This window comes from Lithobates pipiens, unplaced genomic scaffold (genome assembly GCF_037356315.1).
Source record: "Lithobates pipiens isolate NorthernLeopardFrog02 unplaced genomic scaffold, aLitPip1_a1.2 Scaffold_16, whole genome shotgun sequence".
Taxonomy (NCBI): domain Eukaryota; kingdom Metazoa; phylum Chordata; class Amphibia; order Anura; family Ranidae; genus Lithobates; species Lithobates pipiens.
This window is the reverse complement of record NW_027507748.1, coordinates 455,247,202-455,272,791: the sequence shown is the minus strand read 5'-3', so window position 1 is coordinate 455,272,791 and position 25,590 is coordinate 455,247,202. Positions and strand designations below refer to the sequence as shown.

General features: G+C 42.0%; 1 protein-coding gene across 1 annotated transcript in view; it reads left to right on the top strand.

The window, feature by feature from the left end:
* GRK1 (G protein-coupled receptor kinase 1) overlaps window positions 1–25,590 on the top strand; it is a 59,435-nt gene that overhangs the window by 11,736 nt on the left and 22,109 nt on the right. The window contains exons 2-3 of the mRNA XM_077482830.1: window positions 16,353–16,480; window positions 24,352–24,509. Coding sequence (XP_077338956.1) covers window positions 16,353–16,480; window positions 24,352–24,509 — 286 coding nt within the window. The remainder of the gene's footprint in view (window positions 1–16,352; window positions 16,481–24,351; window positions 24,510–25,590) is intronic.

Here is a 25,590-nt window from a genome sequence, read left to right as displayed (position 1 = left end):
GGTGATTTATGATGATAAATTGGCCTGACTATGTGCTTGCATTGGTATTTTCTGAAACTGAGCTCTTTCTAACCACCACTAGAGGGTACTGTTTGAAAACAGGAGACCTGCTTTGCATTGAGCAGCATGAGGAATCCAAAAAAGAAAATGTTGAAGTAACATATTGGCATTTTTTCAAATGCTGCTGAGACAAGTACAAATATATGATTTTTGGGAAATTATAGTTAAAGTGGTGCTCCACCCAAAAAAATAAAAATGTATGAATATGCCTAAAAAAACTTTTTTTTTACTCACCTCTAAATGGCTGTTGCTAGGGGTCCCTCGTAGTCTAACTCCTTCAGTGCCTGGGCTTTTGACGTCACTTCCCCTTGGCACAGGAAGGGCTCAGCTCTGCCCCCTCCCTCTTGTCAATCATCTGGGACACATGATCCCAGATGATTGCGTGGCCAATCACAGCCCACGCAGTGGGTGCCCAGCTGTGAAAACACAGCCAGGCACCCACAGTTACAATGCTGGCGCCACCAAATGGAGGGGGAGATGAGCGGAGCTTCGATCCCCGCATTGCTGGACCCTGGGACAGGTAAGTGTCCGATTATTAAAAGTCAGCAGCTGCAGTATTTATAGCTACTGACTTTTAATTTTTTTTTATATAATGGGAACACCACTTTAAAGCGGAACTTCACCTAAAAGGCAAAGTTCCTATTGTTTCCTTCTCCCCTACCCTGACACATTTGACACTTTTTGAGGGGGGAGGGAGAAGCGGGTAAATGTTTTTGACAGGTACCTGAACCCACTTCTGGGTCAGATTGCTGCGACAATTTGTGAGGATGTTCGCCTCCCTCCTCCTTCCCCTGCAGCCTTCTGGGACACATATAGGTCCCAGAAGACTATGAGACTATTCAGAAAGCACAGTGGGGCTTTCACATGCACAGTAGGAAGCTGGCTGTAAAGCCAGAAGCCCTTACCTAAGATGCCGATTAAAGAATAGCCTCAGGTGCAGACATCACTGGATCCCTGGACACGTAAGTGCTGACTTTTAATTTGTTTGGGGGAGACTGGACCTCCTCTTTAGGAGGAAAGTAAAATATGCTTGCTGATGTTGTTGACATCTTCCATTAAGCTGTTGTGTGGCTGTCATAATACACAACTGGCTCAGGATGGCAAAAAATGCTTACACTTAAAATTAAAATTGGGTTTCGAAAGCTGCACAAACATGGACTCTTCACTTTCTGTGACTCAGTCAGGGTAACGTGTCTGCATAGCATAGTCTCTATAACAGTGGCAGCTCATGTTTTTGTTGTTTGGGGGGTGTGGCAAAAAACCCTGCAGCACCTCAAAGCCCCCCACCCCACCGCTCACTGTCTGCCGGTCGTTCCACTTACCCCATCTAGGCGGTAGGCATCAGGCAGCAGTGGACATCAAGGAGTGGCGGGGATTGGGGCATCGGCGGATATCAGGCTGTGGCCGGCATCAGGGCATCGAGTAGCGGCTCCTGTGTCTTCTGCTCCTTGCTTTAGCCGTGCCTCTCCTCCCCTCCTCTTAGGCATCCTATAGAATTACCTGTCTTTTCAGCCAATCTGGTGATGGGTTTCAGACCCACTTCCCGGCCAGGAGGAGGATCAGTGTTGCAACAGCGAATATTCATTTGCTGTTGTAACACCTGGTTGGGCTCCTAGCGCATTGATCTGTGCCACAAGCTCACCTTATTTGACAGCCTATAAGAGCCTCTGGCTCTAATCAGGTCCTTCAAAAAAACACCCCCCGTCGCTGTAATTCTGGTGTCCTGAATAGGGGGATGGCAATGGTGATAGAAAATCACATTGCCTCATCACTAGAAGGTGGAGGGGGTGGTGGCGTTGGATAGAGGGGGCGGCGCTCATGTACCCCTAATGGACAGACCACCACTGCTCTATAATACTATAACAACAGACAGTCAAGCTGAGAAACACTACTTCAGTAAAAAACTGTTAACACCGGTGAACAAGAGAGATCCAAGACCCAGGGACAATGAAACTGGAGTACTCTAAAAGCAATAAGGGTGGGGCTTCCCTCAGTAGCTGGGTCTTCTGGACTAGCTGTAGGGAGGGAAGCTGAGAATTGTATTACTCCCTGGGTGTGTCCAGGAACCCAGGGAGTTGTGGGAAATGGCACTAAATGGGCCTGCACATGTACCTGAGTAAGTGGGCACTCCGCTACACTACACCCCATTCATCCTTGCTTTGTCTAGCAAGTTTGCAGATGATTCAGATTTATCCTGTGCAACATATACAGTGGTCTACCAAAATGTTGTATCTGGGAGCACCTCAAGGGTTGAGTCCCAGTTCTATCTTCTGGGATAAGAGGTGACTCATCTTTGTCTTTATGGTGCATCAGTGGATGGTGGTTCAGAGGGTTCCACAGTGGGAGCATGGACCTGCGTTGGGTGACCATTGGGCTATGTAATATTATCAGGACCCATGTCTTTTCCAAAATAAAATGGTGGACAATCAAGTGGCAGCCAACATAGAACAGGGATTTGTGGCTCATGAACTTGGACAGGTTCCTCAAAAACCTCTGTGGGTTGTGATGGTTTTGAGGAATTTACGATTAGAAATCACAGTTTTTCTTGGGTTTCTTCTTTCTGGATACTGTAGACTGTTATGCCTGGAATGGGCTGTTGTAGAACAGCTAAAGGAATTTTTGCCTTGGTGTTTTTAATTTTCCTTGCTGGTGTACACCTTTACTTTCAACTAGCACTCTGTCCCCAGGTTGAATGTTTTATGCTTCCGGGTATTCTTTCTCCAACCATGACAGTTTTTTTTTTAACAAATTGTTGAACTTTAGGGAGACTTTGTTTCCACTCCCAGATTTAGAAATCTAAGCGTGTTTAAGTTCTGTTGCTCATAGGTCTGTGACCCTGAGAGTACAGCCAATTATAGATTGGAAGGGTGATCAACCTGTTGAGAAATGTACTGTATAGTGGCATTTCCAAACCACGTTGGCTAAGCAGTGGGCCCAATTCCTTTTTTTTACTCTATGATGTGAAAGAACCAGAGAGGGCAGAAGTGACTTCACACCATCTGGGTGGTAGTCTGGTAACAGGTTGGTACTGCCACTGCAAACTTGGAAAAGTTATTCTCATAATTAGAACATGATGTGATATTCAGTACTTCCAGCAGGGCAGACGTATACCAAGTCAGAAGTAGAATCAAGGTCTCCAGCCCCCTTTGACACTGAACAGACTATACAGTGTCCAATTCATTCAACTGGAATAGACCCACTCGCATGGCTTTTCTCTTGAACCAGGTGAATGTTCTGTGGACACATCAGTGCCCCACTTCCATTTGAATTCTTTCTGCCACAGAGAGGGTCCAGGCCCTTGACAGACCTGCCAGGTCACTGATGAGTTATGGGGAGACAATATTATGTCATACAATATACCATCCTTTGGGATGAGACAGGACCCTTCAGCTAACATTTTGTTGGTTTCTGGCTTCAATCTTTTTTCTGGGACTGGGCCATCACTGTAACCATATTGCCTTTATCAGAGGGTAACCACTGGATCCAATGAGGATGATGTGTCCAAGGGCCTTGATTTCACGTGTAAATAGATCTCACTTCCTGGGTTTGAGCTTTAGAGATGCTGGTGCAGCTGTGCCAAAACAGCATCAACGTGTAATATGGTTTTCAAGTGTGGCAGAAAATCCCACTACATTGCCTAGATAGACCAGGATCCTATCCAGGTTCCTGTCTGAAGGAGAGTGTTCCATTGTCCTCTAGAATCGTGGTTTAGCCAGGATGGCATCCTTTCAAGCTGTCATAGCTCGATTTGAAGAATGAAATGGGACTCCAGATAGTCTGCCTGGGTTACAGTGGTCTGCCCATACTGGTCAGAGTGATCATGTGTAGAGATACATTTTGCCTATCCTAAAGTGGCAAGTGATTTCTCAATCCATGGAAGAGGATAATGGTAACATCATTCTGACAAATAGGGGGAGATGTACTAAACCTGGAGCACCAAAAATCTGGTGCAGCTTAGCATGGTAGCCAATCATCTATTAAATTCAGCCTGCTAAATTAAGCTTTGACAATAAAAAACGGAAAGCTGATTGGTTACAGTGCAGAACTGCACTAGATTTTGCACTCTCCAGTTTTAGTAAATCCCCCACATATAGTTCACACTCAAAAGCAGAGAGTGCCATCTTTCTTCCCAACCAAGATGATTGAAGCCCATATGCTCTTAATCTAGCAATACATGGGTTGAAATTCAGCTGGTTCAATCCATGGGGGCAGTGGTTTTACAGAACTTGATCTACCAATCGACTTCTGTACAACCAACCTGTCAGATAAATGCTGCTCGATCAGTATAGTCTCCTCCTGTCAGAACACAATAGCTCAGTGGTAGTGATTCCCCCATCCAACTCAAATGTATGGATGGGGGAATGGGGTCAGTTTTTTTGTTCAACCTCCTTGTTGAACAAAAAAACTAAATCATCTATGGGCTGCTTTACTTTAATAACTCTTATTACATCATCAGTTCTAGCATCTGCTTGACCTTCATGGCAGGGGTGTGTAGGTATGCTTTGATGTGTCTCCTTGATAGGAGGCCTCTCTCTTGTTAATATCTTATGTTTAGTCCCTTTGCAACAGACCAGGTCATAGTCCTCCTGTGAGAATAGCAATGACCGCTTATTCAATAGTTGCCTTTTTCTTTCTTACTCTGGCTCTCACTCAGGCACTCTGCTCCTAACTGGATGGGTCTCACATCCATGGTGGTCAATTGTAGGAGTGGTAGTATTTGCTCTTCTGCTCACTCTCGGTTTGTTCTTGCTGACCACTAACTCATATTCCATCTTGTCACATAGCAACAATCATAAAACTCTCAGAGCTCTGTGCCCCACCTTGGAGGTAATTTGTGATATTGACCAGTTAGAGCACTGCTGTCCCAGGGAGCAGGTGTATTGAAAGTGCCCTAGTGTTACAGATTTTAAATAGTACTGTACCATGGTAGACTACTGTGAGGATCCCGGCGATAAATGGAGCCACTTCTGAGGGCAAGGGTTCCACAAGAACAGTGAAGTTTTGCAAACCGTAACGAGGGCAGTCACTACCCATTGGCCTATCATTTTTAGTGACGTTAACTCACTGGTAGCTGAGTGACAACCATCAATTATCAGCTATTGCACAGAAGAAATCTTATGAAATCTTATGGAGCTGTTGGAACTGAACTACCATGTGTTCTGGTTTCCCTGTCCTGGTCACTTTCTGGGAGATTGCTAACAATGTCCAGAATGTAGTACATGTAGACGAAAGCTTGTTGGAGAGTATTTTCTACACTCTCAATTTGGCAATGTGTTTTAAATAAACAAAGACTTACATGCACCTAAGAATAAGTGATCTATCTACTCCCTTGCATGTGTGTAAAAAAAAAAAAAATCACTCCATTCAGAGATTGCCTCAATAATCAAAGCTCAGCTATACAACTGGACTTTTCTGCAGGATCCGCCGCACCACTGGACGCATACCATTTTCTTGAACTAAATTACCCAGAGCATAGTATAACGCTGCTCCTCTCTCTCTCCCCCACAATGAGATCTCCTCACATTGGCAGACACTGCCAGACTCCACCCCAACGCATTTCTTCATAGGACAACTTTCTCCAGGGGATTTTTTGTAGGAAAGTGTGCTTGAGGTAGAGCTTGGAGTGGGGATTTACTGTATATAAATACTTTGCTTCATACTTTGTCTCTGCCCAGTGATGCTCACTTTCCAATCTGGAGCCTTTCCATTTGCCCTGGGTACAGCCTCCTCTCTCCCCAGCCATCTCCTTTATGGAGATACCTGTCTCAGCCAGGTCTGTGGACATTTCTCTCCTTATCATTTTCATGTATCTTTCTGTTGCCTGTTGAACTGCTCTGCTATGGGTGCTGGCACCTTCTGTGCTCTCCCTGTTATGAAATTAAACTGTATGGTGTTTTATTCTATCTATGTTTATTTTTACTTTCATCACACTTAGTCAGTTCATTTTACACTGAATTAATTTCAGTTTTTTTTGGGCTTGTCTCTTGATCTATATCTCTGGTCCTGCAGGCTGCAATGTAGTTCATCCCTTATACTTTTTCCTGTACATTTAACTGTTCACCATTTTCTCTTAGCTCAGTCTTGATTCAGCTTTTTTTTTTATGCATTAAGGTGAAAAACCTTTTGTACTGCACCCCCCCCCCTTTTACTTACCTGAACCCAATTGTTCCAGCGATGGGGATGAGCACAGCAGCTACAGTCACTGTCTTGGGTCCTCATTGAATAGATAAGGACCCAAGCCATTGGCTCCCTCTGCTATCAATCAAATCCATTGACACAGGAGCCAGGGCGGGGCCGAGTCCTGCTGTCTGTGTCAATCGGGAGCGTGCCCGCTTGAGTGCCCCCATGGCATGTGGCTCTCCGTGGGGGCACTGGAGAAGAGGAGGAGCCAGGAGAGCCATTGGGGGACCCCAGAAAAGGAGGATGACATTTGTTATTTAAAAAAAAACATTTTTACAATCACTTTAAACAGCCATCTTGCCTAGGCAGCATGAGTTTTGTCATGCCTTTTTCCTTGTTTCTGCCACCTGCCATTAGTGGCTGAGTTTGACTCCTTAGTTTATGCATGAGTTTTGTCATGCCTTTTTACTTCTTTCTGCCACCTGCCATTAGTGGCTGAGTTTGGCTTCTTAGTTTATGCCCTTTTTATATGCACTACTTTTGTTTTTGTTCTTTTTTGCTATCTACTTGTAAATTTTCGCACCATTTTTCTCTAAAACCTTGAGCCTTGCACTTGATGATGTCATCACATGTGGGTGGTAATGATGGAAGGGGTATATGTGTTGTCCTGTTTCACTTCATTCTTGTCCTGAGGAAGACAGGCATTGTGAAAGCATCAACATTTTCCTTTCAAGCCCCAATGAATGCTGCCTTGGCTGCCTTGGATCTACAGTATGTTTATGTTTGTATGTTTTTAATTCACTTACTGTTGACTGTCACACTACATCTGCTGGAAGTCTATTTCTAACATCTACTATCTTTATCGGTAAAATTATTTTTTCCAAGATTTGTTTTTAACTTTCCACCTGCTAGTTTTAGGTCATATTCTCATGTTCTTGATCTGAGATTTATATTGTGAATATTGCCCTCCTGAACCTTATTCATGCCCTCAATGTATAATATTTAAAGGATAAGTTCATATTTTAATAAAAAATAAAAAGGCGAACTAACTCCAAATATCCTCCTCATCCCTTTGGATCCCGCTGCACTTAGTGGCAGTGATGCTTCGTGCTGCCAGTGTAGCAGTCTGTACACTGCAATACACTGCCCCAGAGTAAGTATTCATTATAATGCTTGCAGTGACAGGCATTGCTTGGTCAATGTAGTCATCATGTACAAGAGCTTGTATAACTACTTTTTTAAGAGCTCATTATGTGGGACCGTATCAAATGCTTTGCTGACATCAAGATATGCTATATTTTCAGCACAACCCTGTCCCAAAACATTTGTGATATAGTGAAAAAATTCAATCAGATTAGTCTGACATGATCTTCCCCAGTAAAGCCATGCTGCTTTGGGTCATTCAAGTCCCTCTTTGGGTCCCTCAAATAAGTATTCTTGTCTGTGCTTCAACACAGATTCCTGTCTTGAGCTGCGTCATCCTTTCTGTCAATTTCTGGATGGCCCCCTTCTATGCAGTCTATTGATTTCCCACCTATGATGGCCATGGTTGTGTCTGGGCCTGTACGTCTCTGACCTGTAATACAACAGTCCATCTACAAATTCTTCCTTCTGCCATCCATCTGCATCCCCCCGCCAGACCATCCTACTCTACCCCTTTCTCTCCCAGATAGCAAGAATAACTTGCCACACATTTGTGGCAGTGTTGAATTGTAAGTCTGTTAACTTGCTGCACATTTTTACTGGCAACTTGTACACTTGCAGAGCACTTGAAGCACAAGTTCTAGTTGAGACTTTTCCAGTTTGTATCAAATTTGCGTGGCAAGTCTCTAGCAAGAGCAAAGTTGCAGTGAGAGTCTACAGGAAGAGCTCTGCAAATCTACTGTATGAACATTCAGCCACAGTGACCCCTGAGGTAAGGTGACTATTGCACAACATAACTGGACCAAAACTTGCAAAAGACTTGCAGAATGTTGGCAAAGAAAGTTGATCTGGAGTCATGTAATGTGGACTTGCTGCAATCTCTGCAACCTGTTGACCTAATCATCCAAGTCTTGACCTGGCCCTGTGTATTTGGATAATTGTTGCAAAGGAAAAGCCTGGAATCTGGCCGATACGGTTTTTAAATGTCAAGTTTAACAGCTTCGACCAAATAATCAGACAGGGAGTAACTGTAACTTGCAGTTTACTAAACTGCAGCAAAGTTAGAAGCGATTGTTTATGGACAGAATTTTAATTTTAATAAGGTATTTCTCACACACAGCCATTATACATAGAAGTACACCCCAAAACACATCCTTCTACTTTTCCTAAGTATGGGGATACAACATGTGTGACACTTTTTCCAAAATCTAAGGTGCACCTTTAGGCTTTCAAGAGGCGTCAATTCCACATCTGTATTCCTGAATACTTATCACATTTTCAAAGGCCCTGAAGTGACAGGACAGTAGAAACACTCACAAAATGGCTAGATTTTTAAAGCAAACAAGCCAGGGTTGTAGGAAAGATGGTTGCACATAGATGGTATTGAAAGTTTTATTGAAAGCTAAACATGGACACAGCAGATGCAACAGTGCCTCCCATAGATTGCCTTTCTGATGCATTTTACCCATCTCATGGGGCTTGGTGACACAGATTGTCACCGTAGAAGGTAAACAAATTTATACAGAGCAATACTAAAATCACAAAAATTGAATGGAAAAGCAAGAGTATCACATGCCCTGCTCCACACAGACCCCCCCTTCTCCCCCCTTCCTCTTCTCCCCCCTTCCATCCCATTTAAAGGTACCCATCCCCTTTTTCCCTTCTTCCCCTGTCCTTTTCACAGGATTCAGAGTTCTCCACCAACCCCTTCCTCTCCTCCACCTTCCCTTCACCTTTCCCCCTCTCCCCCCCTCCGTTCCCCTTTCCCTCTATAACCCTTACTTCCTCCCCTCCCTCACTTACTACTTCCCTACTCACAATGGCTCTGTGTATGGTAGGCAGCCCATACATTCATAATTGTTTTCGTTCAAACAGAGGGTTGAAAAAAAATCTACATCCACACATTTGCTGCAGATGGGGGAATCCTACCACTGTGCTATTGTGTTCTGGCGGCGGGGAGCCGTCCCCACCATCAGTATACAATAATCAGTGCTGCCAACTAAAGCTGGTGGCACTGATCGATCAGGAAAAACCCAACAGGCTGGTTGTACAATAGTCGATTGGTAGACCAGGGTTCCCATACATGTATAAAATTTGTATCCATGTATGGCCGGCTTTAGAGGAAGGGGAGAATTAGCTGCTTATCACAGCCAGCATTTACTTTTGTGATAACTTGGATCACAGCAATACAATGAACAAAGCCACTCTCAAGGGCTCTGCTTATTCTGTCTCTAGTCAGCATTGTGCCATTCACAGATGTGATCACAAGCATTGTTTACTGTTGTGATAGCTGTGATTGATCTCAGAAATCACATGGTACATAACCACTTTTATTGACCTTGTAGCGCTTTTCCCTGATCTACACTGTATGATTATACTATGACCACACTTACGGTGCTTGAGCATCAGCAAACACAGTAAACACAAAGATGTTTAAAGACAGGGTGAGTGCGGCATCTGGTAGTTGTATATGGCTGACCCTGCAGAGGTTAAATGGAGCTATCATTATTTTTACAGTTGTGTATGAAGAAATACCTGACAATTCATAATATACAGCAACAACAACATAAAAAAAAAAAAGCCTAACAACTTCTATCTTTTAGCATTAAAAAGCAGCCCTTAAACTCCTGTCCAGTGGCTGTACCCATCTTTTCCTCTGTCTTGCCTAAGTCTAGGTTCACATCTATGTAGTTACGGTTGATGCGTTTTTCAGGCATGTTTTTCAGTGTGTTTTGCAGTTTTAAACCTGCACTTTTGCATGCAGTTTTCATGCATTTTGTTTTCTTCTTTTCTTTCGGGTCCAGCAGTTCGATGGCAGCACAATTGACGATGGATCTACATTGGGCGACATTGTTTTTTTTTATTTTTAATAAGGGATTTGTCAAAAACGGTGTTTTTTCTTTTCAAAACTTTTTTGGTGAATGAATAGGGGTACAATGTACCCCATACTCATTCACATGGGGGGCAGGATCTTCAGGCCTCCTTTTTAAAGGGGGCTTCCAGATTTTGATAAGCTCCCTGCCTGCAGACCCCCACAACCACCGCCCAGGGTTGTAGGGAAGAGGCCCTTTTCCCATCAACATGTCCCCATCAACATGGGCCAAAGCACCCCCCATGTTTAGACAATGCAGGTATGTTTTGCCGGCAATTCTTTTTTTTTGCATTCAGCTGTCAGTGGGGAACCCCGCTGGCAGCTGATGACTAACCCATTGTTGCTTCTTGGCCCGCTTCTTAGCAACCAGCTATGCACAGTGTGTTAAAGGAGTAACAAATAAATCGCAATCTAACGCATCTAAAAATGCAACATTTGCATTTCATACGTTCAAAGATTTTTATTTGTTTAATACAAGAGTACATGAAATACATTATTTCCAACAAGGCATTGAAAAACCATTGTGATTGCATGTACAACAAGCGATTAAAGAATATTAAGACAGTATGCCCTGGTTTGGCTTCATATTCCTTGAGAGGCCATTTCGCATTTTGACTATTGTAGCCTGATTTTTGGGTGAAGTACTTCCAGCGCCCCCAATGGGATCATACTGTGCCTGCAGGACCACTCCAATATACCATGGTTAGGCGTAGGGTAGAGAAGTATTAGTACCAAGCCTTCACGCCCTGTGGGAAGGACCATTAATCAAACTGTCATTAAAGTAACTGACCCATGGGTCTATTTTGGATGTTATAATGGACCATAGTGTAGGAGAGAAGGGAGGAAATGGAAAAAAAGTTGATCAGGAGAATAGAGAAGGAGAGCAAGAAGAGCCAATCAACAGGAAGGGAGGTGTTGGTGAGGTAAAAGTGACTATTTGTTAGACCTGTATACCAGGGATGAGAGAAATGCCCATATGCAGGGCCCAGGGTTTCCAGATAGATTCAAATGTAGCGGTTGTATCCGTTAAGATGCTAGTCAACTTCTCCTGGGACATAATCCACGTGATCTTTCACTTGGCTAAGAAGGAGATCCTGGGTTATTTCCAGGCTTTGGCTGTTGTCAGCTTAGCCCCCAGTAGCATGAAATGGATTAATTTGTGGTTGGTTTTGGATGTCTTAGGGAGGTTCAAGTTAAGGAGAGCAATGGCCGGGGTTCTTGAGATCTGATATTTTGTCACTTTTTGGATCAAGGCAAACATCCTGTTCCAGAATTAACTAATTCTGGGACACTCCCACCAAATGTGGTCCATGAAACCTATGAGTTGGCATCCACGAAAACACTGAGGGTTTGCTGTGGGATAAATGGTAGCCAATTTAGAGGGGGTGAGATACAATCTGGTCAATGGCCGGGCCGGGGTTCTTGAGATCTGATATTTTGTCACTTTTTGGATCAAGGCAAACATCCTGTTCCAGAATTAACTAATTCTGGGACACTCCCACCAAATGTGGTCCATGAAACCTATGAGTTGGCATCCACGAAAACACTGAGGGTTTGCTGTGGGATAAATGGTAGCCAATTTAGAGGGGGTGAGATACAATCTGGTCATTACTTTAAGGCTAGAGTTGATTAGGAAAATGTTCCTTATCCCCTTAAAGGATCTAGAAAAGGAGGTTTGCCATCTCTCCAAGTCCTAATGTATTTGAAGATCATTTTCCCAAACCTCTATATATGGGGCTTTGCAAGACTGGTGAGCGAGAGACTGGTAGATAACAGATATTCCACCCCTCTGTTCGGTGGCTCGTCCACACCATAATTCTTAGGGTGTGATTATGGGTGGGATGGGTTTCCCCTTCCAGATCTTGCAGAGAAAGTGTTGTATTTATTGAAATCTTTATTGTTCCGAGGTCGGGATCTCAAGCTGCTATGTACAGAAGCTCAGTGTAATTGGTCCTGAGGGAGTGAAAAAGTGGCTGATGCGATACAACCCCTTGTCCAACCACCATTTAAAGAATCCAATGTCTTGACTGGGAATGAAGTCTGTATTGTGAAAGATATGGACTAGGGGCTCATTCAGAGGTCAATGCGGTCTCATTTCTAAATTTATCCCATAGAGTCAGGGTTTGTAATATTATAGGTGATAGTATTAGGGGTGGGGACGGAGGGGCGATCTCTGGGCGGGAACCATAGGAGAAAATCTAAGGTGTAGGTGGGGGCTGCCTGTCTCTCTATGTGTATCCACTCTGACTTTTCAAGTCTGGAGTACACGGAGGAAATTTGCACTAATATTGCTGCTTTAAAATACCATAACAGGCATGGTAGACCCAACGTGCCCTGCGTCCTAAGTTGGAATAGGGTTTTTCGAGGTATCCTGTGGCCTGACCCCCCCCCCCCCCCCAAGATTAATTTGTTGACTTACTTTCATTTCCTTTGGAAAGATTTCAGATGATCTTTCCTTATAATAATTGGGATGGATATAAGTAGATAGAGAAATCTGGGGAGGAGTGTCATTCTTATGGAGTGTATTGTTCCTAGCCAGGATAGTTCCCCCCCAGCCCAGTTTTTCAGGTCAGACTCAAGTTTCTGGTACATGGGAGGAAAGTTTGATGAGTAGAGATGTTCTATTTTGGCCATGAGAGTGATCCCCAAGTATTCAATGGAGGAGTCGCTCCACTTAAACTTTGTAATGTTGTGACTGTTTCTGATTTAGGGGAAATCATGGGACTTAGTGTAGTTTACCCGGAAGCCAGATGCCGCTGTAAATTCATTCAATAATTTGCAGAGATTGGGAAGAGTCATGATTGGAGAAGTTAGAAATAGTAGCATGTCATTGGCGAACAGGCCATTTATGGATTTGTGAGCTGCAAGTTACTCCTTTGATATTGGGATTGGAGTGTATGGCTATCGCTGGGGACTGAATTGCAATGGCAAAAATTAAGGGGGATAGGGGCAGCCCTGTCTAGTGCCTCTAGCAATACTAAGGGGTTTTTGAGTAATGTCCCTGCGGGCAAATCATGGCTTTCGGGGTGGAGTAGAGGGAATGGAGACCCCTATGAAGGGCTAGCCAAATCTTCATTGCTCCTTGAGGATTAAAATATAAGGCCAGTCGACCAAGTCAAAAATATACACTCAAAAGAACACTGCGCTGCCTATAAGATTTCAAATGAGTAAAGTCGAGAAGCTAACACAACAAACAGATACATTTGTTTCTAAAAGTAAATTGGTATATAAAGTGTAGCGCTAAATGTGATAGTCTGGTTAGAATGTGCCAGGACCACCTAACTTGCAAAAGTGCAAAAAAATATTGATATAATAAACTAGTGGTCTGTACTAGAGTGATATCAAATAAAATTACAAAAATATTATAATATCAAATTCAAAAGCACAGTCGACCAAGTCAAAAGCCTTGTGTAAATCAAAGGATAATAACATTCCTTCTTGTTTGGGGCCCTTGTCCCAGCTAGATTGTAATAGAGAACAATGTCTATAGCTCTTCTGATTTGGTCTGGCCTTTGTCTACCTTGGATAAACCCCACTTGGTCTTTGTGGATGCACCGACTAATGAAGAAAGCTAGACGATTGGCGAGAATTTTTGTTAGGATCTTTAGTTAATTATTTATGAGGGAGATGGGTCTGTCGTTCTCCACTTGTTTCTGGTTTTTGTTCGGTTTGAGTATCACTGTTATGTAGGCAGTGTTAAGTTGAGGGTCTAAGGCTGGATTCACACCTATGCAGTTTTAGTGCTTTTTGCAGATTTGCACTACAAAAAATGTTCCATAGGAAACCATGTTAAATGAACTGTAGTGCAAATCTGCAAAATGCAAAAAGCACTAAAACTGCATAGTGGGAAAAACAGCCTAAGGGAGATTCCAGGGCTTTTGCATTGAAAACTTTTGCTAAGTATGGGGCCAGAGTGTCAGAAAATGCCTTGTAATAAGGTACCATCTGTAATAAGACCATCTGGTCCAGGGGCTGAACCCTTCTTGAGGTTTTTTATGACCTCCATTATCTCCTCAACTTAAAAGGCTGCCACTATCAGATTTTTATGTTCGGTGGATAGGGTTGGTACCCTCATTTTGGGGATGGTGTGGGTGTGATAACGAGGTGAAAACTTAGAGGCTAATATAGATCCAATTTTGTCTTTCTGTGAGTAGAATATGGCCCTGCTCCAGGGGATGTGTTTCTCTGCTTTTGCTGTGAGTGCTAGAATGAGCTCTAATCTGGCTGTGTCCAGCTGTTCTATTGAGGCCTTAGAAGGGCAATTCTTATGTTTAGTTTTCAGGATTGCAAAAGTTTTTTCAAAATTGTTAATGTCAATCTGTCACTGTTTCTCGATTTTGGTCGCTAGTTGGATTGCATGATGTCAGCAGCTGCATGAAAAAATAAATATCTCCTAAACCGCACAGGTTTAGGAGATAGTAATTGTACCTACAGGTAAGCCTTATTATAGGCTTACCTGTAGGTAAAAGTAAAAAAAAAAAAGACTATACAAACACTTTAAGTTTTTTCTGTATGGTACCAAGCAATATTTTCTTTAATAGTTTGGCAGGTATTATTTGGATAAGCATGAATAATAGTTTTTTAAGCGTCTGAGTCAGCTACTGCATCTACTTTATCATGCAATCTCTCGGTGCAAGTTGATTTCCCTTTTCAGCCTAACAGACATTTCTTAGCTAAAAGTAGACAAAGGTATTTAATTTTTGAGAGACCCTGGGGCATATTTAAAGCAGTGAATGTGATATTAACCAAAAATTCACTGGCGGAAAGTAATTCCTTGTATATTAATACATAGTCACCAAAAAGATTCACAGCAATGCCTTTTAAATATGTCCCTTTTAATTGCAGCATTGAGACTTATGCTTCACTTATGACTTGATATTCTGTTGAGAAAATTGAAAATGTGTTAGCAAAAGTTTGAAACACTTAGCATCTATATGTAACACTTATGCTCGAAGGAGCTGCTGTTTCCTGGGTCCCCTATTTCCTCTGCACAGGAAGTAAGCACAGTAGCCTACAAGTTGCATAACACCGTCTGACACATCTGGGCTGAAGGAGGGGGGGATATTTATTGGAAATATATATATATACTGTGAGATACTGTATATATGTATATATGTACATATATACAGGTATGGGAGGCAGTTTTCAGGCACTTTACAGGAGCTATTTCTACCGCTAAAACATCTGAAAACTCCCTCAGTGTGAAATAACTCTTAATGGGTCCCCTCACCTCCCCAGTCCATGGTGTTCAGGCAGTGAGGAGATGATGTACTGCAACCTCTAGCAACCAATTAGTAAACAGTAATGATGTGCAGTAACCTCTAGCAACCAATTAGTGAGCAGTATTGATGTACAGTAATCTCTAGCAAAATCAACAAGCAGAAATCATGTGCTGAACCTCTAGCAACTAATCAGTGAGCCGTAATGTGAGCTGTAACCTCTAGCAACCAGCCAGTGAGTGGTAATGATACACTGTAACCTCTGGCAACCAATCGCAATCTCTGCCTGATCTGATTGAGTAAACAGATTTTGAGTCTAGCTGCTATTTATTGTATGTCTCAGAACAGATGGAGAGCGAAACTGCATTGAGGAGGGGGGCCCCAAGAACATTTTTGCCCAGGGTTCCATCAATATTAAAGACGCCCTTGAGTTCAAGTAGTTCACATCTTCTTCCTTTGTGTGGTGGTTGGACTTGAACAGGCTACACAAAGATCCATTATAGCAGTCTCCTCTTCAAATCTGTGCCTGTCCCTCTGTCAGCTCAAGCAGGAATGGCAGCAGACTGGAGCTACACATAATAGGTAATCAAGGCCAGCAGAGTTTGGGCATAAAAAACGCTTGATGCTGCTAAAAGCTGCTAAATGTGTCTAATTGCTAGGTGCATTTATAGCTTGAGCATTAATTCATTTTGATGGCCAGAATAAGTGATTTATTCTGGCCAATGAATTGAATTAACTCCCAAGAGCTTGACACGTCAAGCATTTTTTCTGCAAAAACACTGCTGGCTTCTAGGAGAGCCTCAGTATGAGAATCTCAGACCAATTCTGATACATTTTTATATGAACCTAGATCCTGGGTTTCTAACATTCAGGTTATTGATGGTAGTACTTTTAGTGAGATGAAACTTGACTCACAAAATGCAATTTTTTGATTACAGGGTGCCATGGTGGAAAAAAGGATTCTTGCTAAAGTTCACAGTAGATTTATTGTCTCTTTGGCATATGCATACCAAACAAAAAATGATGTCTGCTTAGTTATGACTATAATGAATGGAGGAGACCTACGGTAAGTCATTACCATTATTATAAATTTGTTAACATTTTATGACAATAAATAATGTATATTAGTAATGTTAAGGAGATATATTTCTCATATCTACAAAATTGCCATAATCATCTAGGATGCTATAAATATTCTTGGGTAAGAGAGCAGCACATTCTCACTGGGGTGTTGACAACTATGAGCCAGATGAGAACGGGAACCAAGAACTAAAGCTTTTACAACATAATCATCAATCAGGTAGTAACACCTGTTTTCTCATTAAGAACATAGGTCACAAGGCCGTATAGCACATACATTATTTAGCAAAAACATTAGCAGCAAATGTCTGCTCTACCCTCAAAAAGAAATGGCATGAACAATGTTACTAAAACCAATGACCACTACACCATATTCATACTACTAGACGTCTCTGCGGCCTGGTGACTATCCCCTCTTCAAAACTCTCTGCACACTGGTGACCATCCCCTCTTTAAAAAATTCCACTCTCTTGGTCTCCTGGCTCTCCCCTGGTTCTCCTCTTACCTATCACAATGCTCCTTCAGCATTATCTATAACTCTATCTCCTCCTCACTTCCTCTTTCTGTAGGGGTCCCCCAAGGTTCTGTCCTCGGATACCTGCTCTTTTCCATACACACCCCCTCCCTTTGTCACTTGATAAACTCCCATGGCTTCCAGTACCATCTCTATGCTGGAGACACACAAATATATTTCTCTACTCCTCACCTCACTTCTTCAGTCTCCTGTCACACTGCTAACTTACTAACTGACATACAGTATCAGCATGGACGTCACACCACTTCCAAACAACTTCCAAATAATGTCAATTTTCTGCCCTGGCTCATCGACTTAGTTAATCAAATATGGTTTAAGCCAAGTGATTGGTAAGGAATTATAACTATTCGATCGGTTTCTGATTCAAGTGTTTTTACTTAATCGCACATTAATCGGATAACAAAATTGTAGCATGCATGGCCACTGTAAAACTGCCCTCTCCCCAGATTGCCAATGCAGCTATCCAAAGGTGTCCCCATAGCTCTTCCAGCCAGAGTGGAGATACTAGGTGAAAATAAAGGGAAAAAAGCCTAAACAAGGAAAACGAATGCAGTCACCACATTTAACCACTTTCATACAGGGCACTGCCCCCCTTCCTGCCCAAGCCAATTTTCAGCTTTCAGCACTGTCGCTATTTAAATGACAATTACACGGTCATGCTACGCTGTACCCAAACAACATTTTTATAATTTTCTTTCCACAAAGGTGGTAATTTGATGGTAATTGATCACCTCTGCGGTTTTTATTTTTTGCTAAACAAATGAAAAAAGACTGAAAATTTGGAAAAAAATATATTTTCCTTTGTTTCTGTTATAAGATTTTGTAAATAAGTAAGTTTTCTCCTTCACTGATGGCCACTGATGAGGCTGCACTGACGGGCATTGAAAAAGTGGCACTGATGAGCACAGATGAGGTGGCATCAATAAGGTGGCACTGATATGCAACACTCATAGGGGGCACAGATGGGCACTCATAGGCTACACAGATGGGCACTAATAGGAGGCACTGATGGGTACTTATGGGTGGCACTGATAGGCAGCACTGATGGGCACTGATGAGCATGGATGGGCACTGATAGGTGGCACTGATGGGCACTGATAAGTGGCACTGACACTGATAGATGGCACTGATTGGCATCACTGATTAGGAGGCACTGGCGAGTATTGTTGCTGACCGCTGATTGGCATCATGTGTGGGCACACATTGGTATCATGTGTGGGCACACATTGCCACCCATAGTCACCAGGGATGCCATACCTGGTGGTTATTAGTGGTGGCCATCCCTGGTGGTCCTGGTGGCATCCCTGGTGGTCCTGGCCGAGCATCCAAGTGGGGGGCTGCGCTGATAAACAATCAGCACAGACCCTCCCCATCAGGAGAGCCGCTGATCGGCTCTCCTCTACTCGCGTCTATCAGATGCGAGTGAGGAAAAGCCGATAAACAGCTCTTCCTGTTTACATCGTGATCAGCCGTGATTGGACACGGCTGATCACATGGTAAAGAGTTTCCTTCATAGACTCTTTACCTAGATTAGAGTTGCGGTGTGTCAGACTGACATGCCACAACAACGAGCGTCAGTGGCTTGCTATCCTGACCACGTCATATGACATCTGGTTAGGATATCGCAACCACTTTGCCGACGTAATTTTACTATATGGCGGGCGGCAAGTGGTTAAAGTGATACTGAACCTTATTTTTTTTATCAAAATAAAAAAGAGGTTATACTTACCTGCTCTGTACATGGATATTGCACAGAGTGGTTCTTTAACTCATATTTTTTGGTCCCCTGCTGGTGCTGTTCGTTCCTCCTTCCTGTAGGTGCCCCCTTAGCAAGCCAGCTGCTCTTGCGGAACCCATGCACCCTTGCTCCCAAGCTGGGATGTTTGAGTCCAGAGACAAACACAGTGTGACTTGGCCATGCCCCTCGCTCTCCCTCGTCACAACATTTGACTCACAGCTGTAGTTGCCTATGGATCCTGCTGTTCTCAGATTTTCCTGTGAGACCAGGAAGGGAGAGCAGCCACCCTCTCTTGCTCACTCCTGAGATGGATTGGGGACTATGGGATTTTTAGTATGCATATAAAATTGCACAAGACCACAACTAGCATGCATTGCTTGTTCCAAACAAAGGGAAGTGAGGGGGAAAAGGAAAGGTTCATGAGCTCTTGGATGATATTATAAGGAGGCTAAGAAACACAGTAAGAGACAATTAATGGAAATAGATTACAGGACTATTAAATAGTGGAAGTATATGGATTATTTTTAGAAAAGAAAGATATTGTTTGGTGTCACGTTAAGTTACACTGAGCGGCTTTAAATTACTTTGAATTCACATAGACTTTTATGGGAAAAAAGCAGCTCGGACGAACACAAAAGCGTGCATACATGACCTAGAAAACTTAGCCAAACATGTTTTAGGTTATGTAGTCATTTTCTTTTTTTAGTAAAAAAACGTAAACAACTTATCACTGCTGGGTCTGTATGGTATTTTTAAGGCTTAAGCATGTCTGAAGTAACGATACAGACTTTAAGACGGAAACAGGGGATATAGCCCAATGTTTTCGGGACAGGGGATACCCTAGGTTCATTCTCACTAGAGCTATCAGTATTGCTGAGAATACTTCAAGCAACAGTTTGTTGTTTGATACTAATAAAAAGAAAATATCCCAACATTCCTGTTTTTTCCACCATGTTTAGCATGGCGTTTGGAAAGATCAAAAATACTATCCTAAAATATTAACCAGTATTGTACAATATCTACATTTATGCTCAAATTCTGTTAAAGGGAGTTAGGACAGTGTCTCGTAGAGACCCAACTCTAGGTAAAACGCTATCCCCTAGTTTGTACACCAGCATTAAGTCTCCCACACATTGGTTACAGTTTTTTACAGAGTTTCTGGTGTGGCACGAATGGATGTTCATGTTGCCCTCATATTAAAAGAGGGGACACTATTTGTTTGGTCATAACTGGTAAGCAGTTTAAAAATGTATCTTTTATTAACTGCAATACCAGGTATCTTGTTTATGTCATTACCTGCTTGTCATGTCCAATCCAGTATGTGGCGACCCGCAGGCTAAGAGATTGGCTTCATGACCATTTGTTCGGCATAGAAAAGAACCATTCTAATAATGTGGTTAAACATTGGAATGATCATCATAACAAAAATATTTCTAGTCTAGTCATACAAGGTGTCGATAAGAACGTGTCACCGATTAGAGGAGGAGATACGTTCAGGATGCTATGCAAAAAATAAGTATTTTGGATCTTTAGTTTAAATACTAGAAAGCTCAGGTTTCAAATTTGAATGGGATTTTTTTCATTATAATAATATTATATATATATATATATATATATATATATACAGTATATATATATATATATATATATATATATATATATATATATATATAAAATCATAATTTCATTAATATCATTAATATGAGCAAAGTTAATAACCCATTCATCCCCCCCCCCTCCTTTTGCGCATGTATTTGTTGAAGGAGTTTAGAAATTAATTATGTACAAAAACAACAGTAAACATATAGAGACACATGGTTGAGTAGTTTAGCACTTTGAGATTCATTATTTAGAATTGTAAGATTGCATTATGGCATTTGCTTTGTGTATATTTGGTTATATACAATATTTTCTCGATTTGTCTACTTATGTATATATGACATCATTATCCTTCTGTAGATCTTTAGGTCCTAGTTTGAGCCCTTTGTTCACATATTTGTTTTTTATTGGTTATATTAGTTGAGGAAATTATTTGGATGTGTGAGCATATATATTTAGATACATTAATACTTTTTATTTAGATATATGTCTGGGGTCTCTGCATTTTTTATAATGTCCTTAGCTCTATATACATATATATGTACACTTTTGAGGTTTATAAACGTATATATGGACATGTTCATTTGGTTAATTGATTATTTTTGGTAATTTTTCCAACATATTTGCAACAATATGAATATTTTCTATATATATCATCAGTGATTGTGATTTTGCTATTATATGTTTTTTAGTCTTATTCATTTTTTTATATTTTTCCTTTAAGTTGGTTAAAGGGTATTTTTACAACAATAAGGCAATAGAGAGTTCTGGAATTATATGAGTTATTTTGATCATTCTAGCTATCTTAATTGCCGTAATCACTTCCATATGTGCTCTATTGACTACACACGGTAATATGTAAGTGGACATATAGTCATCTGCTTTATAATAGGATTTTTATAACAATTATCTATGGGTTATATGCCACCTTCAGGTGATGGACACTGGTATAATTAAAGACAGGAAGTTCCACTCCCTATATAACTCCTCCCACACAGGGAAAACCTCAGTTTTTGTAGCAAAGCAATATATATATATATATATATATATCTATGTATGCATCCCAAAAAGAGGGAAGCCTCTGTGTCCCGTGATGTACTTCCAAGAAAAGGATTTTACAAGTAAGCTGTTATAAAAATCCTATTTTCTTTATCGTACATAAGGGGACACAGAGCACCATATTAATTACTGAATGGTATCTGAGGGGAAGGAGACAAAAAAAACGAATGCAGACCGCCATCAGACGTGGGGATCTATACTGCTGCCTGCAGAACACTGCGCCCGAAGGTGGCATCCTCTTGCTGACCTACATCCACTTGATAGAACTTTGTAAATGTATGTACTGATGTCCATGTTGCGACCTTGCAAACCTGAGTCATGGAGGCTTGATGATGAACTGCTCAAGAAGCACTTACTGCTCTGGTTGAGTGTGCTCTAGTCGAAAAGGTGGAATCTTTCCTTTTAGATCATAGGCCTGAATAATGACCTGACAAATCCACCTAGAAATGGTTGATTTTGACACTGCTTGCCCTTTTCTGAGACCTTCTGGCAATACAACCAAGGCATTAGTTTTCCGTATCTGAGCAGTTGCTTCCAGATAGAAATGAACCGCTCTTACTACATCAAGGGAGTGTAGTAAATCTTCTTCTGGAGAACATGGTTCTGGAAAATACGAAGGGACCTTATCCGTATGAATGATCAAGTATGGCTCTTTACTTGAAAAGGCCGTCAACTCCGAAACCCTTCTCACGGAGGTTACCGCAACCAAAAACACCAACTTCCTTGTCACAAGGACCAATGGCACATCACATATTGGCTCAACACTGGGCCCTGTGAAAGCAAATCTGGGCGGGACAGAAGAGTCCAAGGATCCCCTACTTCCATTCTTACGATCTTTGCATGCCAGGCCAAGCCAGAGCAACTAGGGTTACTAGCTTCTGTTCCCCCTTTAATCTGCGTAGAAGACATGGAAGCAAGTGAACTGGAGGAAAGGCATAGATCAGAGAAAATTGATCCTAAGGAGTTACTAAGGCATCTGTTCCACAAGCGAGTGGATCCCTTGTCCTTGACACAAAATTGTCCAACTTTTTGTTGAACCTGGACGCCAATAGGTCCAGGTCCAGGGTACCCCACTTCTGACATATGGCCCGAAAGACGTCGTGATATAGAGACCATTCTCCTGGAAGCAATTTCTGGTGACTCAAGAAGTCTGCCTGCCAATTTTCCACTCCTGGGATAAATACCGCAGATAGGCAGGGCACATGCTCTTCTGTCCAAGTTAGAATATGGTTTACCTCTTTCTGGGCGGCACAACTCTTTGTGCCGCCTTGATGATTGATATAGGCTACTGCTGTGACATTGTCGGACTGAATCCAGACAGGATAGTTCCATAATCTGCCTGTCCAGGCCTTTAAGGCCAAACGTGCTGCCTGAATCTCTAGAATGTTGATTAGCAAGGACCTCTCGGATTCTGGCCACTTCCCCTGGACAGTGTTCCCTTCCAAGACTGCTCCCCAAATTAAGAGGCTGACATCAGTTGTTACTATACTCCAAGTAACGGGTATAAAGAATTTCCCCTTCTGCAAATTTCTGTCTGACAAGCACCAACTGAGACTCTGGTGAACTTTTGGAGTCAAGCACATTGGACAATCCAAATCCTGACTTTTCCTGTTCCAGGGTAGCCAGGATACTGTTTTGCAGAAGCCTTGAATGGAATTGGGCATAGGGAACTGCCATGAATGAGGCTACCATCTTCCCTAACAGCCTCATGCAAAGACAGACAGAAGGACTCTCTTTTGCCCTGACGGGAGGGGAGGGAGGGGGGGGTGAGCATCCTAGAGACCTGACCCCTGAAAATGATCCCTCTTGAGTTGGCTGACACTAGGAGGATGGAGCAGCCCTAGCTGAGGTTCTCCCTGTGTGGGAGGGGTTATAAAGGGAGTCGAACTTCCTGTCTTTAATTATGCCAGTGTCCATCACCTGAAGGTGGCGTATAACCCATTCAGCAATTAATATGGTGCTCTGTGTCCCTTGATGTACGATAAAGAAATATATATATATATATATATATATATATATATATATATGTATATATATATATCTGTGTTTGAGCTTTTCATTTTAGCTATGACTTAGCACCAGTGAGGGTGTGAAACGTGTCAGTTAGCTGTTGCTTGTGCTTCCATGTACTGTATGGACTGCTTTTTATACAAATAAAGGTGATTTTATCGAAGTGTGGCTATCCGGGACTTTTTTACTTCATTGCTATTTACATGCTGAGCCAGCACCCTTTCACGTGCAGGGGAGATCAGAGACTGGATTGCCACCTGGAGCATTACATTACTTGTGTCTGTATGGTATTAGTGCAAAAAGATACCCATAGACATGAAATATTTTTAATCAGATCCCATAATGTATGTGACCTACAGAATATTGGCCAGTCCCTCTCAGGATGAGTGACAATTGGGTAGAAAGCTTAGAAAATGAATCCCAGCTGCTACATTTCTCCACTGTGGCTAGTGGTACTGGTAGTGTATGTCAACAATGACCCTTCTTCCCTCAATGCTAAATGTGGACATTTGGCCAACTTGAATTTGGCTGAGAGCGTAAGATAATTACACAAGTTACAATTGTACGGTTATAATTTTGTTTAGTAAAAATTCCCTTTAAACTCATTCTGTGTGAGACTGATGTGTCTGATGTCACCAGGAATTTTACAAAAGCCCCAGATATTATAACAAAACAGATGCTATCTAGCACTTAGCTCTTGACATTTTAGTTCCTCTGTTAAAATTGATCTGCATATTTATTAAAATCTTAGTTTCATGCCGAGCTTCAAAACAGGAAATTATGAGTTTGTTTTCTTCTTGAAGTCTGTAGGTAAAGACAAAAAATTCAAACTCCTTATTACCGGGTAACAAAATATTTACTTGTTTCAGAATCTTGTGCGTTATGGATGACTGTTTTCAAATCTCTTTGTATTAAGGTTCCATATTTACAATGTTGATGAGGAAAATCCAGGTCTTGATGAATCCAGAGCCTGTTTTTACACTGCTCAGATCGTATGTGGCATGGAACACTTACATCAAAACAGGATCATCTATCGGGATTTGAAACCAGAAAATGTATTATTAGATAATGATGGTATGTCTATTTTTTTATAATTACAAACGTTTTAATGCTAGATGGCTACTGTTACAATTTTTAGTAGCAGGTAACCATAAAGGAACACTATAGTCACATTCATTACAATAAACATTTAGGCTGGGTTCACACCATTGCTGCATGCGGCTCCCAGCAGGGGTCCGGTGTCCTGGTTCACCATTTCAGGTCCAATTTTAGCCCGAATTCAGACTTGAAATGGACCAAAATATGCAAAGGGCTCCTGTACAAATTCACACCGGAGCCACAGAGATATGTGAACCGGCTCCATAGAGAGCTAGTCAAAGTCTCCTGCTGTTGCAAATTGGATGTGAGGAATCTGCACCCAACCTAATAAAGAGCAATAATCCCTGACACCAAATGTATTAATATTGTTGAAATCTTTTTTTTTCCACTTTGAAAATGTGTGCATATGCTCATCCCTGTGGCTGCAGCGGTTGTTTTTTGGTCTTCATAAATTCATAGTTCAAGGTCTTCATAATTGATACATCAACTTCCTGCTGAGTGAACAGTAAAAGAACACATTCCGACACCATTTAGATATGCATGTTGTAGGAAGGGAGCTAGTCACTGGATGGTGTAACCACTTGCCAACCATATAAATTCCATATATGATGACAAGGCAGTCCTCCTGCACCAGATCATGTACTAGGTACGTGATCCAGCATTTCTAAGTAGGGGAGGCGAACACGCACCACTGACAACCTGGCTCTGCTGTGATTATACACAGCAGATGCCAATCAGCAGGTGCCGACCAATAGAGGACTGCCGGCACCCGCCAATTGTTGGGAAGACACACAGGACAGGGCTCTGACTATGTAAACAAGGCAGAGCTCTGTTCTGTCAGAAGGGAAGTAATAGATTTTCTTAAATCTATTACTTCCCTTAGTAAAAGCACCTCACATAGTACACCAAAACAATGGCTAGGCACACATTTAACCCTTTGATCACTCAGATGTTTAACCCCCTCCCAGCCAGTGTCATTAGAACAGTAACAGGGCATATTTTTAGCACTGATCACTGTATTAGTGTCACTGGTTCCCACAAAGTTTCAGTTAGTGTC